Raw genomic sequence first — 25,118 nt, forward strand, 5'->3', positions numbered from 1 at the left:
GACAGCGCCCTGTGCTCAGGCCTGCAGCAGGTCCCCTGGAATGTACCCCCGACAGCGCCCTGTGCTCAGGCCTGCAGCAGGTCCCCTGGAATGTACCCCCGACAGCGCCCTGTGCTCAGGCCTGCAGCAGGTCCCCTGGAATGTACCCCCGACAGCGCCCTGTGCTCAGGCCTGCAGCAGGTCCCCTGGAATGTACCCCCGACAGCGCCCTGTGCGGTGTCCTGCTGTCCTGCGTGACCTCCTGCACCTCTCAGACCTCTGCCTCCCGCTGCCCAGGCCAACCTCTCCCCCCCGGGTCCTTGCTCAGCTCTAACCTCAGGGAGGCCTGGAGGAGTGAGGGGACTCCTGCCCCGGCTGTGCCGTGGGGAGATGTTGGCTTCTCTGAGGAAGGAGCCTTTGAGCCAGGTGCCCCCACACGCCTGGTGTGGATCTGGCGGCCTCGTGTCCGGGCTGGGCTCCCACCTGGAGGACCGGTGCCCCGACCCCTGGCCCAGGTTGTGCGGCCCCTGGAAGTCCCGTGGGCTCAGTGAAGAGCTGAGACTAGAGACCCCAGTGGGCACCAGGCCTCCCCTGAGTTCCTATTTAAACTGCCCCCCACATCCTTGCCCTGCTCCTTTCCTCTCCTCCACAGCGTTTACCTTCTAGTTTACCAGGCCACGTGCTAAGTTATTACGTTGTGCTGGTTCGTTTCCCCGTTAGAGTGGGAATCCCCCAGGGACAGGCATCTTCGGCGTTTCCTTCCTTGCTTTACCCCGTGCCTGCAGCGTACAGGTGTGCGATGGGCCCAGTACCCGCTGCTGCGTGGACGGAGTCGGGTGGTTTAAGCACAGGGGCCTGAGCTCCAGCACCTGGTGTGCAGGATACAGCGTGCGTGGGGTGGGGGGCCCTAGGCCCCGGAGCCCACTGGTCGGTGAATGTTTTAAAGACTTTCTTATTTAATATATTTTTATTGATTTCAGAGAGGAAGGGAGAGGGAGAGAGATAGAAACATCACTGATGAAAGAGAATCATTGATTGGCTGCCTCCTGCACGCCCCCTACTGGGGATGGAGCCCACAACCCAGGCATGTGCCCTGGCTGGGAATCTAACTGTGACTCCCCATTCATAGGCCAGTGCTCAACCACTGAGCCTCACCGGCCTGGCTAAAGACTCTTTAAATAAAACGAGTTTGTTTCCTTATTATTCCAGCAGCTTAGATTTTATGTTGCTGGTGTCTAGGAATGGGACCTCTGGGTACTTTTCATCACTGGCTGAGTCATAGTCCTGTAAGCTCGCACTTACTGAGCGTTTACTGTGGGCACGCTCTCGTGTACCAGCTTCCCACCTGTTAACTCGTAGTCCTCCCAGCTCTGGGAGGTGGGCACCGCTCTTCCTCTTACACACAAATCCCGGGGCAGCAAAAGCCCCCACCCAGCAGGCAGCAGAGCCAGGACCCCTGGGAGGCGCTGGCTGCGGGGCCTGCTCTGGCCGCTGCCCCCTGAGGGCAAGATGCAGGATGCCCCTCCTCCCAGGGCCTCATTCCCACAGGGCACTGGGCTCGGGCTCGGGGTCTGAAGTGCCCCAAGCCGCTTGGAAGGGAAAACTGCCCACTTCTCTGAGCTGAGGCTGAGGGAGCAGAAAGGAGGATCCAGACGTGGCCGCTGGTTCCACGAGGAGACAGAGCCCGAGGGCTGCAAACTAGTTTCAGGATGAAAGAGCCGGCCTCTTAGGGACCCACGCCTCAGGGCTCCGCGCCGCCCGCTGAGGTCCCATTGCCCTGAGAGCTCGCTGCCCTCAGCAGTGACAGGATCACAGGGTGCAGGAGCCGAGCCCCTTCCGTGGGAAGGTTAGACCCTGGTGCTCAGTGGTCAGGGCTGCGGGGTGGGGGGTGGGGGGACTGTCCGGCACTTAGGGCCCTTTCCGTGGGGATTCCTTCTTCTCAGCCGCCCAGCCCCTTGGCTTTCCCTGGCACTGGCTTCATGTGCTTATTTGTTAACGAAGCTCGTTATCGTTTAGTTTAAAAAATAAAATCTAGCCCTGGCCAGGTAGCCCAGTTACTTAGAGCATCATGCTGACACGCCAAGATTGTGGGTTCGGACTCTGGTCAGGGCACATACAAGCAGCCACCAGTGGCAGCATTAATGCCGTACTTTTAGCTCTTCTGTTTATGATTCTGGCAGACAGAATACGGTGGATTATGTGAGAAGAATTCCTGAATTCCATCAGAGCCCGGCCATGAAGGACAAGCCAAGCTCAGTCCTTTTGTTTGCCTCATCATCCCGAGCTCTCAGGCCCTCGGTGCCCACAGGGCTGCAGCACTTGCCACAGACGTTACGCAAGCTGCTCGTTACTGACAGGAGACACCACGCTGCGATGCTCTGGCCTCGCCAGGGCGGCGAGTCGGCCACAAACGGTGTTTCACTGCAGTTAAAATGTCGCAGAATCGTATTTATGCCCCAGATCTCAAGGGCGTTCATTAGGACCCACGCTCAGAGGCCAGCGTTATAAATCATGTCAGGTCAAGTCAGAGGATGACAGGAACTTGGACGGCGTCTGTCTGTTTTCTGCTCCTGAAACCCCTTCCTGCTTGAAGGGAGAATTAGGGGGAGAGAAGCTGGGGGCGAGGACTCTGGTCAAGGAGGGCTGCCACTCGGGATGCTCTCGGGACCAGCAGGCGCAGCTGGAAGAAAACGGAAATGTTTGGTGGCTCCGGGAAAAATCTGTGTCTGCATGACAGCCCCGCGGCCGCTGTCTCAGAAAGGCTCATGCGAACGTTTTCCCCTCAGCATCGCTGAGCCCAGAGGCAGGGGCGGGGAGAGGGGGGGGTGCACAGGGTGAGGTCGCCAATGCATCGGGCTTCTAGGAAGCAGGAAGGCGGCCCTCGAGGACCCCAGTATCTGCGCAGGGCTGGATGCTGAAGGACGTTGTGGGGTCACTTCACGAAGCGGGAACACAGGTGGCAGCCCCCCGAAGGACGGTGTCGGTGTTCCCTGCCCGGCACCATGGCTAACGGCCCAAGTTCATGGGGAAGACACGTGGCTCCCCGAGAGCCGGTGCCCGGGAGAGTGGCTGTGAAACAGGACAGGAAGGTTTCTAAAGTCCAGAAACAGAAGCAGTTCCTCGCTGCCGGGTGAGGGTGGGAGCGCGTAGGGTGCTTCCTACCATCGTGTTTCTCCTGCGGCTCCTCCCGTGCGGGCTGCGGGGGAATTACTTCCTCATCAGGTGCAGCTTGGGGTGGGAAGAGCTTACTTCATATTCTTTTGAAAATGAGTTTTAGTTTAACCCTTAATTGCATGTCTTTAAAACTCTAAACTCCTGAAGGTACTAAGATCTACCCCGTGTTTTTTCTGTTAATTTCGTCGCATTTATTCATTCGAAGGTAAAATGGGCAGCTAATGTGAATCTCTCAGATCCTCGCTCACCGGATGTTTATTTCCCTCTGTATTCTGTTTCTTTCCAAACAACTTCATCAGAATTTCGAAATCCCTCTCATTTTAAATTTCAAATACTAATTATTTAATGGATCTGTTCTTGAAGTTCCCGAATGTGTTTTCCATCCCTTTCTTTCTTCGGCCTGTACCGCAACCCCAGTGGGGCCTGCCCCCCCCCCCCCCACCCCCCCCCCCCCCCCCCCCCCCACCCCCCCCCACCCCCCACCCCACCCCCACCCCCCGCCCTGGCCCGCTCACCCGCAGCAGCGCCTCCGGGTCTGATACAGGGGGACCCCGTGTGCCGGGCCCGATACAGGGGGACCCCGTGTGCCGGGCCCGATACAGGGGGACCCCGTGTGCCGGGTCTGATACAGGGGGACCCCGTGTGCCGGGTCTGATACGGGGGGGGGGGGGGGCGTGTGCCGGGTCCGATACAGGGGAACCCCGTGTGCCAGGGGAAGGCCGGGCTCTGAGCCCGGCGTCCACGGGCTGCAGGAAGCACAGGCGCCACCTTCAGGCCGAGACTGGCGGGTGGTGGTACAGAACTCACAGCATCCGTGGGTTGGCCTCCGGGCAGCAGGGCCCCCGTGAGGCTGCGGGCGCTGTGGGATGTGCCCTCGGTAAGACCTCTGCCACAGACGGTCGGTCTGTTCGCCAGGTTCTTCGTGTTCGGGTGTGACACACACTCTGCTTACAGGAAGGTCTGAAGGAACCTCTTTTCAGAAGCTGCCTCCCCGCTGGGCAGGTGGCGGCTCAGGAGGGCTCCTTGCAGGCCAGCGAGGTCCCCCCCTGCCCGCTGCCCGCTGCTCTCCTCCGTCTCCTTCCCTGGCCTGGCCTTCACGCAGGGAACCTGGCCGCTGCCGTGGACACGGGGTCCCGGGAGCCTCGGCCCAGACGCGGCTCCCACAGGCCTGGGCGTGCGGGTCCCTGCAGGCTGGTTCCCTCTGAGCAGCAGAGCCGCCTCCAGTCCTTCCCGCCGTGACGCTCCTGTCTTACACTCGGCCAGGCGCCTGTCACTAGCACCCCCCGGAAGGCGCTGCCGCTTCTCGGGGGCACTCCCACCTGTGACTGACGGCCCCCCCGGGACTGGACCCACGGTTTATAGCCTCTGCTCCTACCTGGGCATCAGAGCGCGCGTGGACGTTGTTAGCTGCTGTCAGCACCTTGTAACCCTCTGCCACCCTCTGCCGCTACTGGTCAGCTGCAAGCCCCCAACCAGGTTTTACTCGCTTGTTTGTGTATTTATTAAACATCTGTTCCTTCGACAGAGGCCGCCGAGCACTGCGCAGTGCTGGCTGCAAGCCGGCTGACCTGCGCCTGGCCCCCCTCTCCCCTGCGCCCCCCCCCCCCCCCCCCCCTTCAGAGGCATCGGCGTGGGGGAGGGGTGGAGACTTGGGGACGGGCCACAGGAGGGGCACCTCTGCCGGCGAGATGCCACCGATGCCACCACGTCAGAACGAGTTCAGAGCAAAGGGGGGGCCCGGCGATGCCCTGAGTGAGTCCCGCAGTGCAGAAGCCTCGCCATAGCCCTGTACCTGCTGCTGGGCTGCGGGGTCACCCCCGTGTCTGTGCCGAGGTCTAGACAGAGGGGGAGCTGAGGAGCCCAGCCCCCCGGGGTGAGGTCTTACCTGAAATCAGTGCCTTTTTTTTCTTCAATTTATAGCATTAGTAGCGATGCTGTGGAATCACGTGGTTAGGGTGCTGACCCTCCGATCTCTTCGCTGTAAAGGCGTGTTTTCCCTGTAAAATAAGTAATGTATCGGGTGACACCTTGACACGTCTGTCTTATTCCCCAAAACACCTCAGTTAATGTCGAGCCGTCGAGCCTCTCCAGAATCCTTGGAGACTGTGCTTTGTCTCATTCTAAGGTTTCCTCCACGGTCAGTGTCCTGTAAGGTCTCTATAGCCGGCCCTTTCCCCCATAATTAGGCCTTCGTGTAACCAGTGCATTCCAGCACATTGCAGCCTTTTTTGGTTTTTGTGCGCAAACTGCCCCACATGTGGCTAGTGGGGGGCCCTCAGCTGGCCCCGCAGCCTGACACCTTGCTTTCCACACACAGTCCCAGCTCCTGCGCGCTCCCTGCCACCCGGCGTCAGCCATTTCTCACGGAGCCTCTTCCCGAGTAACAGAAACCAGGACGGGGCACCAGGCTGCGCGCTGCACGGAGGTGTCGCTGTCCCCACGCTCCTTCCGTGACCAGGGCCAGGAAACACGGTGTTAATATTTCCTCTAACGTGTTCATCGAGCATACGGTCTTTTCCTTGTTTGGTAGAAACTCAACGATGGTGCTACTTTAAGCTGATCTGAAAACCTTCCCTCTTAGGAAAAAAAAGCTTAAAGATCCCTTTGTGTCTGTTACTCTTACCTCTCTGGAGGGAGAAGGACACCCGCACTGACCTCAGTTATTTGACGGGGAAAACGCCTCGCACCCAGTGCTCAGAGGGTTAAGGAAGTTCCAAGACGACACTGCATTTTACCGTGTGTCCTTCCTACGGTATCTGAGCTACTTCTGTTCCGGCAGGGATCGCTGGCAATGCCTCCCAGACATGTTAGCAAACTCCTCCTAACTCATCCATTGGCTCTGTGTCTACACAGCATCTTCCTGTTGCCATTGTTTATCGTTTGTTCTGCTTGCTTTCAGGCGCAGCTAAGTCCAGTCCAGCATCTAAACCAGGCTCCACACCTTCTCGCCCCTCATCAGCCAAAAGGGCTTCCTCCAGCGGCTCGGCATCCAAATCGGACAAAGATTTGGAGACACAGGTCCTACAGCTGAATGAACAGGTACGCCCTCCTCCCTGGCCCCATGTGTGGGAGCATGACAGGTGTGTGTGGGGGGGGGGGGGTAACTCTGGGAGGGAAGGTTGAACCGCGTCCAGCATGGCCAGGGGTGAACCTGAGGAGGGGCGGTGAAGGGTTAACAAAAACAGACAGGAGAATACAGTTGGGGCCAGGTGGATCACTGTGCCTGGATGAGGGAACAGTGACACAGTCTGTACGGAGCTTATTTTATAGTCGGAGCACACAGAGCAAAACAAGGGCAAGATGTTCACAGTGTTCTTGCGAGTTTCAAATCTGCTTCTTTTCTGTTGTCGCCATTCTCTGAGCTCTGTCAAGCTTTGTTTAAGGCAGCACTTGCTGCACCCTCCATCCCCCACAGCCCACATCCCTTAGCTACCTAGGACTGCAGGGTTGAACTATAAGGTCAAGCTTACAACCATAGCCTTTTAGCTGTAATTGTGCTGGGAGGGCTTTGCCCTCCAAGCTGGGGCTTGTATGTGGCTTTGCCACAAGTCAGTCCGAGGCTTGAACCTGCCGGAACGCTGTAGCCGCTCTCCACAGAAGGTGAGGCAGAATCCGTGGTTGCAGACAAGTAAGAATGAAAGGAACTGTCCGGGCCCACTGTGAATACAGATGTTCATCACAAATCTCAAAGCTGCGTTAAGACAGGACGCAGGGCTCGGCCCAGGTAACTGCAGGTTTGCTGGCCACCTCCTCCCACCCCCCTCCCCACCCCAAACACACCTGAGTGTCTGTCAGGAGCCCCCTCTAGCCCACGGCCTGTCTGTCCACTTCCGGCCGGTCTCGACCTTGAGGCTTTAGGGCTAGTCTCCCTTCCTCTTCCTCACAGCCGGTGTCAGGCCTGTTGTGTGTGACCGACCCTGCGCGTGATGCTGGGAATGTGGTGGCAGCAGGACAGCCACCCTCCCCTCGTGGAGCGTGCGGACAGCACTGTCAGGCAGGTGACCACACAGCCAAGAGCGACACCTGACACTTCCCCGCGGCCGAGATTTGTTACCCAGGAGCACTGAGCCCAGTACCGGGGTGATCAGAAAGTCCAGTGTCTTTTCGGTAGAATGTTCCTTTCCACCGAATATTCCTCCTGATCCCAGCAAAGCTGGCTGCACTGCCTTCGGATTCCCTGTGTGACAGCGTCGGTGCTTTCTAGCTGACAGCAGCTCATTGTCTGTATGAAGTCACACTGAACCCACTCTATGTGGTGTGTGTTTTAAGGGAGAGGTTAGAACTTTATTTCAAACAAAAAATTCTGCCCATATAAGACAGCAGTGTTTAGTGGTCACTCTCAGTTTAGGTGTTCATAAAGTTTTAATAGTAATAAAGCAATTGGTAGGGAGGGGTCCGCTGCAAAAGCCATCAACCTGAGTTAGGAGGAGGGTCTTGTATCGGGCTGCTCCGCCCACTGGGCGGGGAGTCTTCATCCAGGTCCCCAGGCCATTCCCACCACTCCCTGTTCCCACCACTCCCGGGCCTGTCCTTCCCACCACTCCGGCCGTTCCCACCACTCCGGCCGTTCCCAGTGATGCATCTGATGCTTGATGAGCCAGCGAGCGTCTGGAAGTGGTTTTGGAGATCATTGTACATTTGCAGTCAAGAACTAGTTTAAAAGCAGACAGTTGCTAACCAGGGCATTTCGTTACAATTCTGATCACCAATGGAAAAGGCGAAGCCTTAAGTCATCGCTGGGTCGGACTTTGATTTAGAAACCGGGATGCCCGCGTTACCTGCCGCGTCTGGGTTGGAGCCCACACAGAAGTCCCGGTAACACTCACTCTCCTCAGGTGGCAGGCGGGGAGGACAGCCCTTCAAGCTGGGCCATATGCCTCATTGCTCGAAGCCTGCAGGGTGCCCCCCGGAAACCGGGGAGGGGGGGGGAGCCACCCAGGCACCACTGGGTTAGAACCGGGACGCGGGACAGGAATGCTGAGTGAAGGGCCTAGGCTGGAGGTGGGTTACAGTAGCAACAGGAAGTGAAGGTGCCGTAAACTAGGAACTCGCATGTGTCTGCGGCCGTGCCTGCGTTCCCGCGGTCTCCCACACACTGCACAGCACCACTAGGCGAGTCCAGCCGCGGAAATGAATCAGAGGATGGGGGAGAAAGACATCCTGGAATAAGCAGGGAGTTGCTGGGGAGCTGGCACCCAGGAGGTGGGGGGGGGGGGGCTGCTTAGCGGGTGGTGGGGAGAGGGGAAGGCTGCTCCTGTCCTTCCCTGGCCTCCCCCCCCCCCCCGCAGCTGTGAAAGTGAGGGAGCAGGAGGCACCGGGCTTTATAAGTGGGACTTCCAGCATGGAATCGGCTGCCAATTGATCTTTCATCATATAATTTAGCCCCTGTGGGTTTTACTAGGGAACGTTCATAGCTGCGCGTCATTACCTGATGCGTCTGGACCACCACCAGGGGCTGACGTGGGCTGGGGATCGCTGCCGAGGCCTCAGCTCTCTGCTCATCACGCAGACCAGAGCTTGCTCGCGAGGCACACCGGCCTCGTGCTTGTTCAGCTGCGACCAGAAACCCTCATGCCTATGGGGGGGGGGGGGGGGGGTTGTGTTAGAGTAAAAGAGGATTTGGAGAATGAGGGGAGTTTCCTTTTCGCGGAATTGAGGCTGCTGGTTGCCTTCAGTTTTTACCAGGGTCCAAGCAGCAGTGCGATGAGAAATCCGCGGGAACTGGTGGCAAGTCGGTGCCCTGCTGCTTGGCGAGCAGCTCCCGGAGGCATCAGCGAGGTGCCCCGAGGGACCGTGGCCTGGGTCTCGCAGGATGGACGCGGGTTTGCCCCCGGGTGCCCCGGGAGGGACAGGAGTCTGCCAGGTGTGCGAGAGGGTGGACGTCGCCTGTGGCATCACTGATCCCACAGACTGGCTGGTGCACGGAGGCTCTGTCATTAGCAAAGGGAGACAAATTTCCGGAAACTGCTGAGGGTGGTGCTCCGTGTGCTGAGAGGGCCGTCGGGCAACTTCACTTGCCTCCTAAAGAGCATTCTCTGCGTGAGTGGGAAACGCACGAAGGGCAGAGACATTGAGGCTCTCGGAGCAGGAACGGTGATGGTTTGGGCCCGAGTGGAGCTGCTTACCCCTGAGTGCTCCCTCAGCCGGCGACAGCCCCGCTGCGCCTCCCTCCAGCCACCAGCCCGCAAGGTCCTTGGCCGGCATCACGGAGCAGGAGGGGGGACTGTTTCCTGAGGGAATGAGCTTCCATCTCTTCCCATCGCCCACGACACCGGGACTGGAGTTAGGATGCACTCGCCAGGATTTGGGCTCCCCCGTTCTCCTGTGTGGTCAGCACCCGTTTCCCAGGAGAGAGCATTTGTCCTGTTTGGTCCAAAACTAAGGGTGACTCCATGCAGGTGCCGTGGAGCCACCAGCGTCCTCAGAATACATCTGAGTGACCACAGTGCCAGCCTCTCTCCCTGCCTGTCTCTCCTCCCCTCGCGCCCCCCTGCAGGAGGGGCAGCTCTGAGGAAGGGGTGGCTGGCCCCCTGGCCCTGTGGGCAGGAGGGGAAGCGTCCTCAGCCCGCGGGCAGGCGCTGTGTCCAGCAGGAACCCCCTCGGACCCTGGTTCACACTCACACTCCCTGCCGGGCGGGCACTGTGTCCAGCAGGAACCCCTTCGGGCCCTGGTTCACACTCACACTCACTGCCGGGGAAGGACTGCGCTTGGAGGTTGGACGTGACGTTTTGGCCCAGACCCAGGCCGCACACAGTTCCTCCCGCGGACGTGCACAGCGCAGCTTTCTCTCTGCGTGTCCTGGGCTCCGCACAGGCAGGCGGTCGCGTGTTTGCACGTCTGTCTCTGCGTGTCCTGGGCTCCGCACAGGCAGGCGGTTGCGTGTTTGCACGTCTGTCTCTGCGTGTCCTGGGCTCCGCACAGGCAGGCGGTTGCGTGTTTGCACGTCTGTCTCTGCGTGTCCTGGGCTCCGCACAGGCAGGCGGTCGCGTGTTTGCACGTCTGTCTCTGCGTGTCCTGGGCTCCGCACAGGCAGGCGGTCGCGTGTTTGCACGTCTGTCTCTGCGTGTCCTGGGCTCCGCACAGGCAGGCGGTCGCGTGTCTGACGCCGGGGGGCGGCTTCTCCTCCACCCTCGGCCCTGCAGGTGCACTCGTTGAAGCTGGCCCTGGAAGGCGTGGAGAAGGAGCGGGACTTCTACTTCGGGAAGCTGCGGGAGATCGAGCTGCTGTGCCAGGAGCAGGGCCAGGAGAGCGACAGCCTCGTGCAGCGGCTGATGGAGGTCCTCTACGCCTCCGACGAGCACGTGAGTGGGGGGCGCTCGCTGGGGGCTCACCGGACTCGGGGAGGACACCGCGCAGCCAGGGCCCCTGCGGTTCCCAGCGGGACAGACAGCGTGTCCTCGGGAACACGCCGCGTGCTGTGGCACTCCCACCCCCAGGCGGCCTGGGAGGAGGTGGGTGGGTGTGGGGTGGGGGAGTCGAGGGAGATTTTGATTGAGGAAACAGGCCTGTTCATGCAGCCACATCTCCAGTGCCTGTCACTCGTCCGAGCCAGGCCGTGCTGGCCTCACCAGTGCTCACAGCGTCCCACCTGGAGGCAGCCGGCCTGGCTTCGTGGGTCTGCCCTCCCCGTGCAGTGGACGCGGTCCGTGCGCAGAGTGCTGGGCGGCTGTCAGGACGGCCGGTTGTGGTCAGTCTTGTCGCGAGCTGTGGGAGGTGGCCCGGCCCTGCGTCTGAGCGAGGGAGGCTGAGGCGTGCGGATCGGCGCTGCCCAGCCCCGCACGGAGGAGACGCCAGATCCTGGCCCAGCAGGCGTCCTTGTGTGGGAACCCGTCAGGGGACTCCAGGTTTAGGGCCGACATGGGCCACTGAGGTCCTAGCTGAGGGCAGGCAGGACGGGCCTCCGGCCAGAGCTCTTGCCTCCTGGGTTGATTTGAAGGGGGTCTCCCTGAGGACTCCACTCAGCTTCTCTCTGCTCTTCACATCACCACCCCCAGCACCCCTCACCACACACACACACCAGCTCGCTGCTGCCGTCTGGATTCACCCCCCCCCACACACACACACACACACACACACACACGCACATGCCAGCGTGCTGTGCAGGCCGTGAACACCAAGCAGAAGTGACGCTCTAAGGCGCCCTCAGGACTGAAGGTGGATGTAGCAGGTCCCCTCCTCACCTGCTCACTCGAACCCCTGGCCTCTCCGGATCGGAGCCTGTGAGAGCTGAGCACAGTCTCGCCAGGGCGGCGGCTGTGTCAGTGTCACTCTCGGGCGGGTCTCCTGCTGCTCGGTCCGCTGTTTGTTCACCTTATGAAGCAGGCGTCACCAGCAGGCTCCGGCGGGCTTCCTTCCAAAGCACAGGGAGAGCCGGGCCGGGCACCCGAGGGAGGGGGGGTTGGGAGGGAGGGAGGGAGGCACCTGCTGGCCTGGGCCCGTGTCAGCTAACACTCCTGCCCCCCCCGCCCCGCAGGAGGGCCCCCCCGAAGAGCCGGAAGCGGAGGAGCAGGCGCACGAGCAGCCCCCGCAGCAGGAGGAGTACTGACGCTGCCACTGCCGACACTCCGTGTCGCGTGGGGACTTTGCTTCTGGAGAATTGGAACAGGGTGGCCTCAGCGCCACGGAACGGCGGTCACGGGCGCAGCGCTCCGTCCCCTCCTCTGCCGAGACCCAGAGCAGCCCTGGGCCGCCAGAGCGCCCTCCGCACGCCCTCCGCTTCGCCACGGCTGCGGGACTGGTCTGTCTCCTCATTTCTTCCAGAACTCTCCCCCCCACCACCCCTCCCCCTGGTGTGAAGCAATGGTAACTTGATATTGGTATTTATATTGGCATTTCTCACCCGTGTCACTAGATGTCACACACAGTGGTGCTTTGATGTTTGCGAGTCTAACCTCTGACATGAATCTGTAAGATAATAAATGGGACAAAGGGAAAGAGATACTTGATACGAAAGCCATAACGACAGTGACTTGTTTCCTAGGGACAACACGGAGCCCGCGGCTCCCTCTGCTCACGACCGTAAAGGGAAGGGAAGGGAAGGGAAGGGAAGGGAAGGGAAGGGAAGGGAAGGACGGAATCCAGCCGGGCCCTCGCCCAGCACCCCCGCGCGTCAGGCAGCCACACTTGTCCTGGTGGTTCTTCCTCGAGAAACAGTCTCACCTTGGCCCGCGAACCACCTGCCCCGTCCCACCCCACCCACCCCGGTTCTCATGCATTTTCTTTCTCAGGGTCCCCTTTGGTGGGCAGCCACCCTCCCACAGCCGTTGTCAGCTCTGCGCCCCGAGGGCTCCAGGGTCCCCGGGCTCCAGGGTGGGGGGCAGCCCCGAGGGCGGGATGCCACGCACCTGCTGGAGGGAGGACCTCGGGGAATGGGGTGGTTCCAGGAGCACCATGGCTGATGTTGAAAGGAACCTTCTGGAATAGGAATTCCCCTTCATACTGCGGCCTCCATGCCATTGCCCTTTGCTAGACCGGGGGGGTTCAAAACCGAGGAAACATTGATGAATTAGAAGCATTCCTTTTTTTTTTTTAACTAAGATTTGCACATTTTCTTAGTATCTTTGCCTCCTTTTTTTCCCCTTTGAGAGATGGTTTCCCTTCCCGGATCCTTCATTGCACTCGGTTCCTAACTTTAGATTCACCTTCACTGGGCATTTGACTTGGTAGGTGCAGCCCAACAGCACACAGTGTGCCCACCCACTTTCCTCTTCGCGGAAAAGCTGACAATAAATTTCTCAGCTCTGTGTCATAACGCGCTGACATTTCTTTATGATGAGATGCTGCACGGCCGCTCTGACGCTTCCGCCGAAAGCAGCCTTCTCAGACCACCCCTGCGGCAGCGGCCGGCCGCGGTGAGGAGGAAGCCACTGCGGGCCTGGACCGGACCGCCCCGGGCGATGGACTCCCTCCTCTCTGCTTGCCCCGCGCTTCGGCAGCTCGCTCGGGCTGCAGCCTGGCCCTCGGCAGTGACGTCCTCCGCACCTGTTCCAGGTGGTGGTGGTGCTAGACGCAGCTCGTGCCTAACGCCCCCCCACCCCACCCCCGGCCTGTTGTACATAGGTTCCTTGTTTTAAAATAGCTTTCATAGGGAGGCACTGTGAGTAATTCCATACAGACCACGTCAGGGTTCCTATGGAGCTTCCTGCCAGCCCTGCAGACGCAGCCGGTGCACGCCATGGCTGTGCGACCTGCACCCGCGCCATTTCCCCCTCAGCCCCAGCTCCGCTGTAAACACACTGGCCAGGGAGTTTGCAAAGATAACTTTCCCAGTCACCGTACTCCACTCCCCTCCCCAGAGTTGGAGCACACTCCTCACCCATGTAGGGAAGAGCTGTGTCCCTCCTCCTGTCCCCTCACGGAGACCTGGGGACTCTTGAACAGCTCGTTCCCAGCCCCGTGGCTGCACCCCAGCTCTGTGCAGGCCACTCTCGTGGGCCAGGCCTGCTCCTTCCTCCCGATGGCTGTACCTGTCATCCCCTCCCCATCGCGGGCTGGCTGAGCGGTCACCCTTGGTGTGCGCCCTGCTCCTCCCTCACACCCGCCGTGTCTGGTCATAGCACTTCCACGACTCGTGTCAGATAGGAAGGGACCGAAGCTGGGGGCCAGGAGCCTGTCTGCTAAGCAGAAAAGCAAAAAAGACAAACACGCTGTTGGCCCGAGAGAAGTCAACCCCAGAAGGGAGCCGAGGACCCCTTCCCTGGTGAGTGTCGCCATTCTCCCGCCAGGTTTATATGCATTCAGATCACTTTACCACGTAGTACACCGGAAAGCTCTGGTTACATAGGAAATGTAACCTGAAAGGAACGTAAACAGACGTATTGTTCATTATAAATAGAGCTAAGTAAGGACATAATAGAGGAAGCGGTCTTACCAGATGTATCACATTCGTTTTACATTGCCCACCGTTGTCGCATGGTAGAATAGCCTTTTGTCGCTGACTATGTGAATAACTTGGACTTGCGGTTATCTTTTTACATATTTAATAAAAAAAAAAAAAGTATATGTTAACGTTGACTCGGATCTATAGATTCTTACGGTTTGGTGCTGAAGGTCTCCTTTCGAGTGAGTATGCGGAGACGAACAGGCTACTTGTGTGGACTCACATTATAATTACACCGGGAGAGGGGGTCTTTGTTTTTATTGATGGCAAATGTTTTGACTGGAATTGCAGGCTAGTATTTGATAACAAAAGTAGCAGCTGCAATACCTTTAAAAACAAAGACCCAAAATGAACACCTGGTCCCTCGGGAAGGTCCAGCCGCCCCCTGGACGGGACAGGCTGGGCAAGTGGGAACGGGGAGGGCGGGGGAGCGGGGGAGGAAACTTGGTGGCAAAACGACGGTGACGGGCTGAAGCTCTTGGATGACGTCTCTGTCCACCAAGACTTTAATAGGAACGATTGGTTGACTGACTGGTTAGCTGACTTTAATAGGAACGATTTACAGACATAAATGGAATATAAAACAAAGTTCCCACAAATGTGTTCAGAGTTTCAATCCGGTCCCAATTCACAGCTTACTCCTAGGACTCTCTTCCCATCGGGCATATTCCTTGCACCAGGGGTGGGACCTTTGCCCGCCAAGGGCCATATGGATATTTGTAACATGAATCGAGGGCCACACAAAACTACCAACTGCTATGTACAAAAACCAGCCTGCTGTCTCGGCCAAACCCTTAATTAGCTCACCCCTAACGCCTCGGCAGGGCCAGACCAAATGGCTTCATGGCCCTCAGGCCGGACCCTCCCCACCCAACTTACAGAGGCGACCTCCTTCCAATGGAACTTTTTTTTACCAGCTTGAAAGTTTTTCAAGACAGAAGAGCATGTGAAAAGAAAGGCGTTAGAACTGGCCCAGTGAGCCACCTGCAGACACCAGGACAGGTGCGGGCAGTCTGTGGGAGGCCTCGCCAATGCCCACTTCACCCTGGAGGTGCCAGCCTGCCCTACGCTCTTCCAGGCACCACCCAGAGGCCAGCTTGTTCCTGTGCTGCTCTGGGCACCCACTTCCCCTTCACTTGCCTTTAGGCCCTTCTTTTAAGAGCAAAGACCTGGGAAAGTAACAAGACAAAGATGCTGCTCTCCATCTACACCCGCTTCTGCACGGGGTCTGGGAGCCTCCCCTGCGCTGGGAAGGCTCAGGCTCAAAGCACACGCTCCCACTTGGTTCCCCAGCCCTCGATGTGACCACTGACCTCCCGCTCAGACGTCCCACGCCGTCCGGAATGGCTGCGATCACCTCACTGAGAAGGCACGCGGGTGGCTCCAGCAGGCACATCGCGAACGGGTGAAAGTGGTCAGGTCACATGCTTGCTTCATTTTATTAAATCCGAGATCATCCCTTAAAACAGCATGTGTTCCTACTGAACTATGTAGGCCAAGGCCGGGGGAGGGGATAAAGTAATGCCACTAAATACGGGTTATAAACTGCCAGTTCTCTAAAACGAAACACAGCTTCATTCCTGACCTTCCTGACTCTTCCTCCTGACCGCGGGGACACGGCCGCGGTGCTCGGTGCGGCTGCGCTCACTAGTCAGCAAGCACTGACCGCACGCACTGGCCACCTCGGCGCTGAGGCGGTGCTGCCAGGCGGCCCAGTGGGCACCGAGCGTCTTCCTGGGTGTCGGCAAGTCCTGTTCTGCTGAACGGGGAGCTCAGATGTCCCACCCAGTGCGCTGGAGGAGCTCTGGCTGTCCTGCCTAACGGAAGGCCAAGCTTAAAATCCACTGAGCACCCTCTGGGGGCACCGACAGCAGATCACAAGGCTGCCCCGGGGCAGACCCCCTCCCCGACTCCAGCCTGGCCCCCGCACCGGGGACAGGTAAGGCTCACACAGAAGGTGGGTTCGCTCAGTAAGGCTTTGCCTCCTCCTGTTTAGGTTTGGGACTGATTGTAACAAACGGGAAGGCCCAGCTGGAACTAATTTGTCGAATGCCTTTTTTTTCTTTCCACTGAAAGAAAATGCTCAATCTTTTAAGAAACCGACAAGTTTTAATTTTTTTTTAATCCTCATCCGAGGATATGCTTTCGCTGATTTCTCGAGAGAGCAAAACATCGAGATGAGAGAGAAATATCGGTTGGTTGCCTCCCGTAGGTGTCCTGACCAAAACTCAAACCCACAACCTTTTGGTGAATGGGATGATGCGCCACCCAGCCATGGCAACAAGTTTAACTTTTTAAAACAGGTTCATTGTGATATTTTGTCAAGACTGGGTGTGAATTAAGTGTTTTTAAAGGATAAGAAATATTACACAGCAACAGATTACTGGAGCAATGTAGATGACAAGAGGGCATTTTATTCTGTTACCTGTGCGAGCATCATGCAAAGAGAATGTGACTTCAGTCCCATTGCTGCAGTAACAACTATGAAATAATTTCGCACATCTCTGTTCACCGTCATAAAATGAGAATGTAAAATGAGAGAATCAGACTATGATCTTTGAGATGCCTCTGATTCTGAAAAACTCTGATTCCCAACAAATAAGACACACACACACCCCAAGGGATCGCTCCCCAGCGAGGCCTATCTTCCCTCGCTCGTGAGAAAGTGAGGCATTCCTGCGACACTGGGCGTAGGGAATGGAAAGGAAGAGTTAGATTCAAAGGCTTTCCATCTCGGCAGCTGCTGGAAGGGCCATGCCCCTGGCAGCTGAGGACAGTCGGGCTGGAACCCATGTCAGATCGCAGGTCCTGGAAGTGGGCGGGTGCTGCACTGACTCAGTCCCTGCAGACAGAGCCACAGTGGCGGTCAGTGGTCAGAACAGTGATGCAGAGTTGAGAGTGAGCCCTCCCCAGTAACAGGTGGCTTCCCAACAGTAAAGAGCCCACCAAGGAGGTGACTGTGCAACCTGGAGCCGCTCCAGGCGGGACCCAGAGCGAGGAGCTGCTTTTTGGGGGAGTTACAGAAGAGCCCAGGAGACGTGGGGAAAGGTCCCCTCAGAGGCCAGAGCCATGCAGGCCCCCGAGTGCATGACAAAGCCAGTGGGTGAGGGCAGATGGAAGGAGGGACAAGAAAGTGAAAGAAACAAAAAAACGGGGGACAGCCTCAAGGAGGATTGACTGATCAACAATATCAAAGCCACAGAGAAGACACAAATGGTAAATTCTGGGAAGTTAGTGGCGTTGACAAGAACTGGGTGATGGTCAGCTTCAAGCAAACCTTTTCAGGAGAGTAGTGGGCTCAGAACAACACGTGAAAACTGCTTGGAAACAATCTAAACGCCAAAGGAAGGGAATAAAGAAAGATGAGAGAAAAAGGAGCAAACTCCAACGTAGACTTTGGGTGTGGAAGCCAGGACACTTCTGTACAAGCCCCGACGGGAATACCCAGGGCCTCTAGCCACCGAGGGTGCTAAACGCAAAGAGAACGCAGTGGGTACAGGACTCAGACCTGCTCTTCAGACCACCTGCTCGCGGGGTTATGGCCCGTCAAAGTGGAGCCCTGAGCAACCCTGTAATTCAGAGCCCGAGACATTAGGGCAGCGGTTCTCGGCCTGTGGGTCGCGACCCCTTTGGGGGTAGAACGACCCTTTCACAGGGGTCGCCTAAGACCATCGGAAAACACATATATAATGACATATTGTTTTTGTGATGAATCACTATGCTTTAATTATGTTCAATTTGTAACAATGAAATTGGGGGTCACCACAACATGAGGAACTGTATTAAAGGGTCGCAGCATTAGGAAGGCTGAGAACCACTGCATTAGGGTGATGAGGTGGACCTTAAAGGACCTATTCTGGTCAGATATTACTTTAAAGGAAATATTTAGATTTGAATAGACTTGATTTGCTATGAGGAGCAAATAATAAAAATATCCGTTTCATAGATAAAAAAGAATTGCCATGACAACCCCAACTCAGCCTCCAGGGAAAATATAAATAGGAACCAGAATGAGAAAATTACAGAGAAATGGACTTTTTCTGATTTGGAAACTATTTCAACTACTATTCTTTAATGTTTTATTCATTTGGCTCTGAGATGAGAACATGAAAATACTCCTCCATTTCAATAGCTTCTTTGTGCTACACAGTCCTGTGTGCAGAGCATCATCTAATGAAAGCACACTGGGAACCAAGACCATCTCATGACTGCCCCGTCCCCTCTGATGCTCAGAGGACCGCACCGGAAGTTCAGCATGGACGAGCGTTCAATGCGTGATAGCGCAGGCCGAGCGGCAAAAGCAGGGAGCGGGATGTGGGACCCACACATCTTTAGCCGCCAGATTGTAAAGCCTCGAGCCAACCTCAAAGAACTGAGTTTCCTACCACTTCTCCAGCATTTTCCTTCAACCGTGACAGTCCCTGAGGCCTGCCATGAGGTTTGCTATGTATTTGGTGAGGGCAGGTCCAGTAGAGCAAGGTCAGACATCCCTCCCCAGCTTCCCTTGGGATAACCTATCACTTTCCAGAACTTTCTGGAAACCAGAACGATCAGATATGCAAGCCCAGGGACCCCCAGGATTCAGGGTTAGGGTACGCAGGGATTTGATCCCTCCCACAGGGCATCTGCCTGACACATTTTCACGGCAATGTAAGAAAGCCGGTTACCTGTCGCTCCTGATTAGCTAGGCTGCCGTCGGCTGCCTGCCCCTGTCTCCTCACTCCCTCGGCTGGTGTCCTCGGATCCTCCCGCAGCCTCAGGCCCAGTCTTTCCCCCCTACTCTGGCTTGCTCCTTCATCGAGCCTGGCACCCACCTGTGCTGTGGCCTGGCTGCTGCTGTCATTCAATCTCTGTGCCCTGCAGCCCTGGCCAGCCAGCCCGCCCTTCCCCTGAGCCCTCTCCTGCCCCAGAAACCCCATCGGAGGCAGCTCCGAGCCACCTGCCCATCAGGTGGAGTGGTTTGGACATGGGTGTCCTCCAACAGCCCGGATTCCTCCCACGTCACCCAAGTTCAACACCTTCCCCACGAGGAGGAGAGCTGTCAGGGATGCGCTGAGCCTGACAAGACGGGCACATAGAGGGGCGTCGTTCTGACGTTGCCATTGAACCAGAGACTTATCACCCCCTGTATCAACGAAGCTCATTGAAATGTCAGTCATACCCTGGTAAGTTAATTATGAATCAGAACAGTCATGTCACCAGATTCTGAGTAAGTTTTGCTAGATTGTCCATAAGTAAACTTTCAGAACAATTTGTAATCATTAGCAGGTATAAATGTTGAAACCTAAGTCACCTATTTAAATTCAAGTTCCTTTAGGCAAAGGAAGCCAAGGAGAAAATACACACGTGGCACTACATCAAAACAAAAAGCTGCACAGCTAAAGACACCGTCAACAAAACGAACAGGGAGTCCACTGCACGGGAGAACAGATTTGGCAATGATACATCTGATAAAGGGTTAACATCCACAATATATAGGGAATCATACAACTTAACAAAAGGAAGAGGAACCATCCAATCAAATTCAAGTTCCTTCATCCAGGAGTCGTCTATATACAAACCCAAGTCTTTAGAGAGGATCCTCACGCATGGGAAGGGCATCCTGAAATAACGTCTGCTGCCCCAGCTCTGAAGGCCGGAAGCCAAAAGCTAGACGGTCACTGACTGTGCAGCAGATACACTGGCTTCAAGGACTCACACCTCCACTGCGGCTGAGCCCCTGCCCCAGGCGCCTGGAGAAGCCACTCCAGATCTGCATATACACAGCCTGGGGGCCTGGGCCACAGGTCACGTGGGGGGAGGCTGCCCCCCCCCCTGCCCCCAGAGCAAGAAGGGAAGACACGTAGGAGCAAAGCTTCATAAAAAACTATCTTTCTCTGGGATTTTCTTCCGATTTCCCCTAAAGAAACCATGCAAGCGCCTACTAGAAAGCGCCCGGTCCCCACAATAACTCCCGGAAGTCTAGCACGCTTCCATCTTGGCCACACGAGAGAGCTTGCACTAAATACTGCCTTTCAGGAACACCGGGCTCCTCGCTGTTGAGCATCCTGCCTGGCTATGCATTTGCTTCCACCGCAGGTCTCCTGCCAACCTGGGAACCAGGTGTAAGCGAGTAACACCGCTGAGCAAAGACATGGGAAGTTCTGACCTCGCCTTTCACCTCCCACGCTGCTCCCTGTCCCTGCCAATGCCCTGGCCCAACAGTGGTGTTCTCTCTCTCTCTCTCTCTCTCTCTCTCTCTCTCTCTCTCTCTCTCTCTCTCTCTCTCCCCCCCCCCCGCCCCCCTCCCTCCCCACAGGGCCTGCCTCAAACAGGATTTCACGAATCCCAGGGTCTTTCCCCAAAGAATCTAAGGAGAAGTTGGAAACGATGCGACACGGTGAGTTTCACAGCTGAGTTTCAGACCCCGGACAGTCTGAACCAACGCTCCTAACTCCCTTCTAGCGCCTTCCAGTTTACCTTTTCGATTTAAGCTCACATATGTAACTGTGATGCAAGGTCTGGAAAAGCAAGGAACACATGGCAGGATGGGGAGGTGGGAACAGACATTTATCAAAGAAAAGTTGTTATATTTCCACAATAATAAGGTGTGGTGACAACAACAGAAATACTTTACTGTCTTCTTAGAAAATGATATAGCTCTCGGCCAAGTACACCAAATCCCTGCCTGCAGCGGTGGTGTCACTAACAAGACGATTGGTGTGTTGTTACAGTCGTAGTTATTATTTTAGAGGTGCCAGCTAACGCGGGCTGCTTGGCTTTTTTAAATCAGATGCCCAGCATTCCTAATTAACACATGAGAGAAAAGTTACATTTCAAAGAGAATGTCAATGCCCGGCCATTAAGTGATGGGAAACGTTCCCCCCCCAGAATGCGGAGTCTCCACACCAGGGCCGCGTCCACGTGTAATTCTCAGCAGTTCCCTGGCCCTTCGTGGGCCGGATGTGAACATGACTCCACGCTGCTCATTTCATAACCAGGCTCCAGGCAGTCAGCCTGGAAGCCTGAATCTCCTGTGCAGACCAAAGCCTCTAGGAGTGAGAAGGGGCCATGGACGTCATTACACCAACTGCTCCTTCATTGCCTGAGTCTTTGTCAGATCCCCGCCGTGTATTTCTTCACTGGGCTGCGTGCCACACTCTGCCCGCCCCACCTGGCCCCGCTGACTGAGAGCCACACCCCGGGGGAGGCCACCATTCCATCTTTGGACGGCCCTGTCTCATGACTGGCTGTAACTATCGGGGGAAACGGATCGGTGATTCACCTGAGGACATGGATGCATGTTTATGTTCCTCTGCAATGCGAGTCCACAAAAAAGTCAGTACCTGAGATCACCGGAAGAGGATGCAGACAGAACTGTGACACAGGTTCAGCCTAGTTGAAGCATATCAGGTCACCAGGCTGGTGAACAAAATGGTACCAAAACCCTAAAATAAGCTCGCATCCCACATCCACATTACGCAGTGTTTTTAACGTGAATAAATTCACCACCAACCGGAAAGAATTGTCAGCTTGTTGGTTCAGTACTGACGGGCAAATGCAGCATTTTGGTCGCAGGACCAGGCTTCATTGTATCCCAGAGTCACTGGACACGGTGACGTAGGAGGGTCTATGCAGCGTGGAGCTAGTACAGTCATCTCAACTTGGGTGACATATCCAGGTGGTGGGTGCAATGCTCTGCAATAGCACAATTGAGAACTAGGTTTCTAGAGAGAAAATGGAGACGTTGAGAACTTGGAATGCAGGAAACCAAGATGGCGGCATAGGTTAACGCTGGAGATTGAAGCTTCGAACAACCACTTCAGAGATATAACTAAAGGACAGAACAGACATCATCCAGAACCACAGGAAGGCTGGCTGAGTGGAAATTCTACAACTAGGAGGAAAGAGAATATCATACCCAGACTCAGAGGAGGCGCAGTGCTGAAGTGAAATACTCAGGTGCGGAGTGCGCGCACGGAGCGGGCTGGCAGCGGAGGGCGCAGTTGTTGTTTTCAATCGGGAGGGAGTTTCAGACTCTGAGCTCCAGATCCTGGTGAGTCTCTGGGGACCCAGACTCAAATGGGAGAAGCGGGACTGTCTGGCTTCGGTCAGAACTCGAAGGCAGCTTTCTCTCCGAGGTTTGCAGCAGTTGCTGGGACTCTGAGAGGCAGAGCCCCTAGGGAAGGAACTGAGAACAGCCATAACTGCTCGCTCCGCCCGCCCTGTTGATCCCCTGGGACCTGCCCCACCCAAGCCCTGCGCAGAACCATTTGCTGGATAGCCTCAGGCAAAGGCTAGATTAGCAGCGCCCTAGAGATCCAGCACAGAAGCTCTCCCACTACAGACACAGCTGACTCTCATAGCCAGTTAGCCTGGAGGTCAAATCACCCCTGGTATTACCGACAACAATCAAGGCTTAACTACAAGACTGCGCACAAAGACCACTAGGGGGTGCACCAAGAAAAGATAAAAAAATGCAGAGACAAAGAAACAGGATGCAAATGTCAGAAATGGAAGATATAGAGCTCAAAACCACACTTCTAAGGTCTCTCAAGAACTGTCTAGTCAAAAAGTACAATAAAACACTGACTGGCACAAAAAAAAAAAAAAAAAAAAAAAGAACTGTCTAGAAGCTGCCGATAAACTTAGTAAGGCCCTCGAAAAGACTGGTGAGACCGCCGATAAATGTAGTGAGATCCTCAAGAAATCTAATGAGACCCTCGATGTTGTGATAAAGAACCAACTAGAAATTAAGCATACACTGACTGAAATAAAGAATATTATTCAGACACCCAACAGCAGACCAGAGGAGCGCAAGAATCAAGTCAAAGATTCAAAACGTGAAGAAGCAAAAAACACCCAACTGGAAAAGCAAAATGAAAAAAGAATCCAAAAATACGAAGATAGTTTAAGGAGCCTCTGGGACAGCTTCAAGCGTACCAACATCAGAATTATAGGGGTGCCAGAAGATGAGAGAGAGCAAGATATTGAAAACCTATTTGAAGAAATAATGACAGAAAACTTCCCCCACCGGGTGAAAGAAATAGACTTACAGGTCCAGGAAGCGCAGAGAACCCCAAACAAAAGGAACCCAAAGAGGACCACACCAAGACACATCATAATTAAAATGCCAAGAGCAAAAGACAAAGAGAGAATCTTAAAAGCAGCAAGAGAAAGAAACCGAGTTACCTACAAGGGAATACCCATACAACTGTCAGCTGATTTCTCAACAGAAACCATGCAGGCCAGAGGGGAATGGCAAGAAATATTCAAAGTGATGAATGCCAAGAACCTACAACCAAGATTACTTTACCCAGCAAAGCTATCATTCAGAAGTGAAGGTCAGATAAAGAGCTTCACAGATAAGGAAAAGCTAAAGGAGTTCATCACCACCAAACCAGTATTATATGAAATGCTGAAAGGTATCCTTTAAGAATAGGAAGAAGAAGAAAAAGGTAAAGATACAAATTATGAACAACAAATATGCATCTATCAACAAGTGAATCTAAGAATCAAGTGAATGAATAATCTGATGATCATAATAGAATCAGGGACATAGAAAGGGAATGGACTGACTATTCTTGGGGGGGGAAAGGGGTGTGGAAGATGCGGAAAGAGACTGGACAAAAATCGTGCACCTATGGAAGAGGACAGTGGGTGGGGAGTGAGGGCGGAGGGTGGGGCGGGAGCTGGGAGGAGGGGAGTTATGGGGGGGAAAAAGAGGAACAAATGTAATAATCTGAACAATAAAGATTTAATTAAAAAAAAAAGAAAGAAAACTTGGAATGCAGAGTGTTAAAAAGTGGCGTCTCCCATATTACAGCCTGCCCAGGCAATGAACCCACACTCATTCTCATCAAAAAAAAGAGCATTGCAGAGGCTCACTTTCTCGGTTCTTAAATGAATACTTTTTGAATCGTTAATATTTTTCTTTGTTTTACAGTGTCCTTCCCTGGGACAGAAGGTTTTCCCTCAAATAGTAAAACAGTTTAAGCATTTGTAATCTAAGTAAATAGCCTAAATAGATCTTCTCTCCATGTACATTCTCAAGAGTACAACTTGGATTCCCTGAGTTTAATGAGGACGAGAGTTCGACTGTTTCCCATTAAAAAGAGAAAAGAGTAAGGCAGAAATTCAGTGTGTTCAAGTAAAGTACAGCCATCCTCACATCTGTAGCATATTAGAGGAGACACAAGACAAAACATTGACTCTTGAGGTCAAATCTAAATTTCCTGCTGCAGTTCTGAAAGAGTTGAGAATTTAGATTTTAAAAAAAAGCAACAAAGAAAATGAGACCCAAAATGTCTTAAAGCAACTTTCAAAGGCTATTAAATGCCAACACTTACTTATTTCTTTGAGACACCAATACGGTCGGCGATCACCCAATACCCACAAACAAAAGCCAGTGAAAATTCTGCGCCACCTCAAGTCCTTCTCCAAATGGGGGCTGATGCGCCAGGCATCCGTGTGTCACGGAGGTGCCATGTCACCACCCCTGATTCCTCGGCCGGCGTGTGGGATGCGCTTGACTCTCCACATCTTCCTCTCTAGTGTATTCTCACATCACACTTGAATTTCCAAGAGATCATTTCAGTCTCCTTTGGAACCTACTGCCCTTTAATGTCTTACAGCAAAAAGAAAACCCAAATTCCTCAAGTCAAAAGGTCAGCAAAGCAAGGCAAATTACCTCAGCAAAAACTAAAGAGCCATGAGGAGGCCAGAGACGCAGGGTTCTGAAAACTCCATCTTTAAGTCTGCCTTTCACGTCTGCGACCTCTCCTTTAGCAAGCTACTGAGTAAAGCGACGGTTTAAGAAAGTAATGCTGACCAACCGGTTCTGATGGCTCCGTGCGGCTTCTCTAACATGCAACTGCTCAGAAGCACACACACGTAGATGAAGAATTTGTTATTTTGAACTCAGAATGCAATAGCCTCTCGTCCAAACCTATGATAAAATGAGGTCCATATCTCTAAACCTTGCACATTACAAAATTTTTTCAACCACAAAGATTTTGATGGAATCAAGAAACTCAAATTAGGAGGAATTTATTATGAAATCATTTTAGACAAGTCTTATATCAATTTATGCCTCGGTTTCAGCAT

At 54.8% G+C, this 25,118-nt stretch overlaps 1 protein-coding gene across 5 annotated transcripts in view; it reads left to right on the forward strand.

Annotated features, from left to right (window-relative positions):
* Nucleotides 1–12,902, forward strand: part of MAPRE2 (microtubule associated protein RP/EB family member 2) — a 115,373-nt gene extending 102,471 nt beyond the window's left edge. For all 5 annotated transcript variants that reach the window (XM_036321286.1, XM_036321284.1, XM_036321282.1 and 2 more), the window contains 3 exons: nt 6,053–6,192; nt 10,297–10,455; nt 11,628–12,902. In XM_036321286.1, coding sequence (XP_036177179.1) covers nt 6,053–6,192; nt 10,297–10,455; nt 11,628–11,699 — 371 coding nt within the window. In that variant the 3' untranslated portion in view covers nt 11,700–12,902. The remainder of the gene's footprint in view (nt 1–6,052; nt 6,193–10,296; nt 10,456–11,627) is intronic.
* The last annotated feature ends 12,216 nt before the right edge of the window (nt 12,903–25,118 follow it).

This window comes from Myotis myotis, unplaced genomic scaffold (genome assembly GCF_014108235.1).
Source record: "Myotis myotis isolate mMyoMyo1 unplaced genomic scaffold, mMyoMyo1.p scaffold_m19_p_9, whole genome shotgun sequence".
Classification (NCBI taxonomy): domain Eukaryota; kingdom Metazoa; phylum Chordata; class Mammalia; order Chiroptera; family Vespertilionidae; genus Myotis; species Myotis myotis.